The 5301-nt window shown below is 43.1% G+C and overlaps 1 protein-coding gene across 1 annotated transcript; it reads left to right on the top strand.

Annotated features, from left to right (window-relative positions):
* The first annotated feature begins 1040 nt into the window (after positions 1 to 1040).
* Positions 1041 to 3533, top strand: LOC111155462 (corticoliberin). The gene is made up of 2 exons (XM_022515624.1): positions 1041 to 1677; positions 2424 to 3533. The coding sequence occupies exon 2, from the start codon at positions 2438 to 2440 to the stop codon at positions 3026 to 3028; it is 591 nt and encodes a 196-aa protein (XP_022371332.1). The 5' UTR covers positions 1041 to 1677; positions 2424 to 2437; the 3' UTR covers positions 3029 to 3533.
* Positions 3534 to 5301: the final 1768 nt, after the last annotated feature.

Here is a 5301-nt window from a genome sequence, read left to right on the forward strand (position 1 = left end):
TTGTGGATTAGTATAGACCCAAAATGGGAGTTGAAATATGTATTGCATCTTTTGTCATGTAGCTACAAAGAAAGCAGCAGGCCTAACCAGAAATGAGCAACAGGAGATTTCTGATAAATAACTCATGGTTATCTAGAAGCTGAATTAAATCACAGACACCAGAATTTGGAATTTCATTTTGAACTACAAAATTAGAGGTAACGGCCTCCTACTTATATGATAGTGTCAATTTAATTTGAAATTTGAGTATGGTTTTACAAGCTTAGCATTCCATTCTGTGGTAGCAGAGAGAGCATTTATTTATTTATCAGGTTTCCATGCATATAAATTTGGAAAAAAAGATGATTAAGAAAAAAACCAACAACAATCTGGGTGTCCCTGTTGGATACTATAATGGATGTTAATAGTATTTAGAAATAAAATGAATGAGATTACCTTTTTATGGGCTCAATATTCATCAATGACAAGTGCAGGTGATGAATTCAGCCCTATTATCAGGCAGTTTGAGCCTTTCCCAATATAAAACCGGAAGTTAGAATAAATGCTTCTTCTTTCATTGGGTTTGCATCAGGTAGACCAAATGAAGATTGTATAACTCATGCACCTCTCACAAATCCTTTCTCTCTCTAATTTGAGAATAAGAAAATCCACTATTAATTTTGGATTCTGACAGGAGAGACAAAGAGGGAGCAGTGAAATTCTGGGGGAATTTAAAATCTCACTACATCCCCAACTGACCCTAGTTTGGGCCACTTCATTATGGAAAGCAGCTCCTGCCAATCATTTTTAAAAAATTTGAGCCTCATTTCAAGAGACTTACTGGTCTTGCTTCTGCAGACTCATAATTCCTTTATTTACTCTTGGGAAGAAAAAGCAGTTAGAGGCTTAAAAGCTAGATATCCCCACAATCCTATCTCCTTGTTCATCATTCTTAACCAGGCAGGAAGTTGATGCAACACCTGTCTCTAGCAAAGTATTATTTTCAGATACTGAGGTGTTGCCAGAGACAACTGGTCAGAGAAGTTAGGAGGGAGAGGAAAGAGGAGGATCCAGATCCAACCCTTAGAACTGGTTGCTGCTTTCTCCATAGGACTGTGCATTGATAGACCTCCTGTCCCTCACACTTTCTTTTTCCCTCCCCTCTCATTCGATGTCCTTCTGACCCCAAATTCAACCTTTCATAGTAAGAGATCAGTATGTTTTCACACTTGGGAAATCTCATTCAAGAATTTTTGTCAATGGACAAGTCATAAGAAGCCCTTCCATTTTAGGGCTCGTTGACGTCACCAAGGAGGCGATAAATATCTGTTGATATAATTGGATGTGAGATTCAGTGTTGAGATAGCAAAACTCTGCCCCTCGTTCTCTGGCAGGGCCCTATGATTTATGCAGGAGCAGAGGCAGCACGCAATTGAGCTGTCAAGAGAGCGTCAGCTTATTAGGCAAATGCTGCGTGGTTTCTGAAGAGGGTCGACGCTATAAAATCCCACTCCAGGCTCTGGTGTGGAGAAACTCAGAGCCCAAGTCCGTTGAGAGACTGAAGAGAAAGATAAGAGGGGAAGAAAAAGAGAGTGAGGACAGAAAGGCGAAGGGAAGAAAACCCCTGAAAAAGCCCCGCAGACGTCCCTCTGCAGAGAGGCGGCAGCGCCCCACTCACCTGCAGAAGCACCTCTGAAGGTAGGGAGCTCTTAGACGGAAACGCACCTCCAACTTTGCATTGCCTAAACTGCCATGGTGTGCGCGGCGGAGCCGGGTGTCCCTTTGAGAGTATGTGTGTGAGTGCGAGTGTGTGCGCGCCTGTGTGTGTGCGTGTGTGTGTTTGCTGACTGTGCTTCAAGATTCCGGTAGTAGCCGGGATGTGTCAAAAGCAAACTTAGACGGCTGCTACCAGTTACTCCTCGCTGGCCTTGTAGACGAGTCCCCACCATCGATCTCGACCCCCGAGAGAAGGACGCAAGGGCTGGGATGGAGAAAGAGGAGGAGGAGGCAGCAGTTCTCAATTTGGAGGACAACGCTGAAAGATCCGGAGAGGGCGGGGGGTAGGGGTGAGATATAAAATTTGTAGATCTTCTCTAGAGTTCGGGGAATCAGTTTTGGGGATCGTTAGAAAGGGCTCAGAGACCCTTCGAAGGTCTCGGAAGAAGGGTCAATCCAGCCCGACGAGGGGCTGAGCTTAGTGCTGAGCCCTGTAGGCATCCCCTTTCCTGAAACCCCTCCTCCCCCAAGCTCACGCCCAACTCTAGAAGTCCTAGTTCGAGAGCTTCAGCACCGCGGACAGTGCCTGCCTGAACCCCCGAGGCACGTCTGTGTGTATCCGGTAGAAAGACCCCAAGCGCACCTCCCATTTGAGCTAAACTCTGACCAACTCTTTCTTTCTCTCTTCCCTTCTCTCATTCCGCTCTCCGCCCACCTCTGTGCCGCAGCGAGCGCCCCTACCATGCGGCTGCCGCTGCTCTTGTCCGCGGGCGTCTTGCTGGTGGCTCTCCTGCCCTGCCCGCCATGCAGGGCCCTCCTCAGCCGGGGGCCCATGCCCGGCGCCCGGCAGGCCCCGCAGCACCCCCAGCCCCTGGATTTCTTCCAGCTGCCGCCGCAGCCCCAGCAGCCCCAACAGCCACAGGCTCGGCCCGTCCTGCTTCGCATGGGGGAGGAATATTTCCTCCGCCTGGGTAACCTCAACAAGAGCCCCGCTGCTCCCCTCTTGCCCGCCTCTTCACCTGTCGCTGGCGGCAGCGGCAGCCGCCTTTCGCCGGACGAGGCGGCCGCCAACTTTTTCCGCGCTTTGCTGCAGCAGCTGCCGCTGCCCCGGCGCCCGCTCGACAGCCCCACAGGTCCCGCCGAGCGCAGAGCCGAGAACGCCCTCGGCAGCCGCCAGGAGACACCGGAGAGGGAGAGGCGATCCGAGGAACCTCCCATCTCGCTGGATCTCACCTTCCACCTCTTACGAGAAGTCTTGGAAATGGCCAGGGCTGAGCAGTTAGCGCAGCAAGCTCACAGCAACAGGAAACTGATGGAGATTATTGGGAAATAAAACGGTGCGTTTGGCCAAAAAGATGCAGTATTTAGCACACACAAAAAATGAAAAAAAAATTAAAATAATACAGTATTCTGTATCATAGCGTTGCTCTAATACCATTTGTTTATTTTTTTATAGCTTGAAGCCTAGCCGATATACAGCGAGAGAGCCTATACTCCTTAATTAGCATGCACAAAGTGTATTCACGTGCAGTAACAGCAACAAAATGTTATTTGTATTGTCTACTCTGAGTTTCCATTTCCAGGTGTCTTTAATGGTGTTTAGAAAGTATAGACCCAGAAGGAAATGTTTTGAAGCAGACAGAAGTCACCCAATTTATTTTGTTGTGGTCTGAGCCAAAGAGAATGTCGTTCTCTTGGGTGGGTGAAACAAAATCTGTAAGCTCTTTGAATCAACCTTTCCTTGTAAACGTTTCAGTAATAAAACATCTTTCCAATCCTTGGTCAATTTGGTTGTGTAAGAGAATGTTGAATATTTATATTTTTAATAAAAGCTGCAAAGATAATGGTGACTTTATTTTTCCTTTTCCATGTTCGTAGGAGTAAAGCTCTCAGCTACTGGCTTTCTTCACCCTGACTTCAGCACAAGAGAAAACAAAACTCCTTGCATTAATTTCCTACTAAAAATACAAACATACACCAGTGGCTTACACAGATACTGCAATTGCCTCTCTGTACCTCAGATTACACCTCTGAGGTTAAGTTAAAATAATTTGGGAAGTTTCTTCCAGCTTTAAGACTTGATAATTCTATGAAGAGGAGATCAATTCATAATGGAAATAATAATTAACCCTGACTAACTATAAAATGTTAAATAATTGTAGAGGTCAGGGAAAGAGGAAAGGCAAAGAGGAGAAAGGTTTGCAAGGCATTCCTCCAAACTATAGGGCCAACACTGCTTGTTTTTTGTTTTTGGTATGAGAAAGACTCACTTTATCAAGGTACTATTTGGTACCAAAGATACACTTTTTCTATGCTATTTTCAGTGCCTACTTTTAATAGGAGAAACTTGATAGCTTCTCTACTTAAAGCAACGAATTTAAATGCCACAAAATGGCACTTGGGAAAATATTTTATATAAAAAATATTTTGACTTTAATAACTTCACAAATGCTCTTCTCATTTATGTCTATACCAATCCTCATCACTGTAATTCTTAAGAATATAAACTGTGCATTTTGAAAATGGAACAGGCACATCAAATTAGTTTTACAGTGCCTTTGTCTTTGGTAGTTGAGTTATAACTTAAAAAAAATTCAGTTGAATGCATAATACTCCGAAATTAATTTGGATGTATGAAGATGCTTCTTCCCTTGGGACCCTTTGAATACACTTGACTAACATATTAATAAGATCACATGAAACACTGAATAAGTCATTATAAGACTAAGTTGTTAAAAACAGCATTTATTTAAGAGTTCATACAGAATAAAGTAATACTTTTGAAAGAGGCATTATGGTGGGACAAATAAATCATGATTTAAATATATATATATATATATATGTATTTTAAATAGGTATGGTGTGTGTATAGATATTTAAATACACACAGTTATTCTATGGTTCACCAGGTTTGTGCCTCAGTAGATACATAAGAAAATAGTTCCTGTTGGAAATTCTTTTTCAATTCAAGTGCTTGATATCTGCACATCTAACTAAGATCAGAAAAATTCACCAGAAATGTCCTAGGCCTTCAGCCTTCTGGACTAAGAAGTGTCACCAGAGCTAAGGAACATTTCTGGGTATACCTCAGTGACATCTGTTATGGAAAAGAGGAAACCTTTGTAAAATGTTTCATATCTTTGGTCAATGATTTACCTTTTGTCCATATATTGATAAATCAGTCACTTCTGAATTAACACTGAATTTCACTGACCAACTGCAATGTTAAAGAAGAAAGAGAGAGCTACTATGATATTATAACAAAAGCCAATGCCTATTAGAGACAAGAGTGTAGTGCACACTTTTTTAACACTTGCCACATGTTACGGACACACACATGTATCACACCTACTCTTCATAATGTTTCCCACACAATAAAAGATTTGCATAAGGTCAAGTTTTTTTTTCCAATATTTTCAGCAACTATTTTCTCAAAATTGTTTTCCCTCTGGAAAGTCATCTGGAATTAAGGGTTTCTTCTTTTTTTTGCAGAAATCCTGTTCAGAGGTCCCTTTCATCACCTGTATCATGTTAATTTCACCTAGGTTCCCTGCTGCTGGTGTGCATCTCAGCCAGGCAGAGAGAGGGCAGCAGCTGGAATGAACA

The sequence above is a fragment of the Enhydra lutris genome, unplaced genomic scaffold, assembly GCF_002288905.1.
Source record: "Enhydra lutris kenyoni isolate GAN:26980312 unplaced genomic scaffold, ASM228890v2 scaffoldscaffold41, whole genome shotgun sequence".
Taxonomy (NCBI): domain Eukaryota; kingdom Metazoa; phylum Chordata; class Mammalia; order Carnivora; family Mustelidae; genus Enhydra; species Enhydra lutris.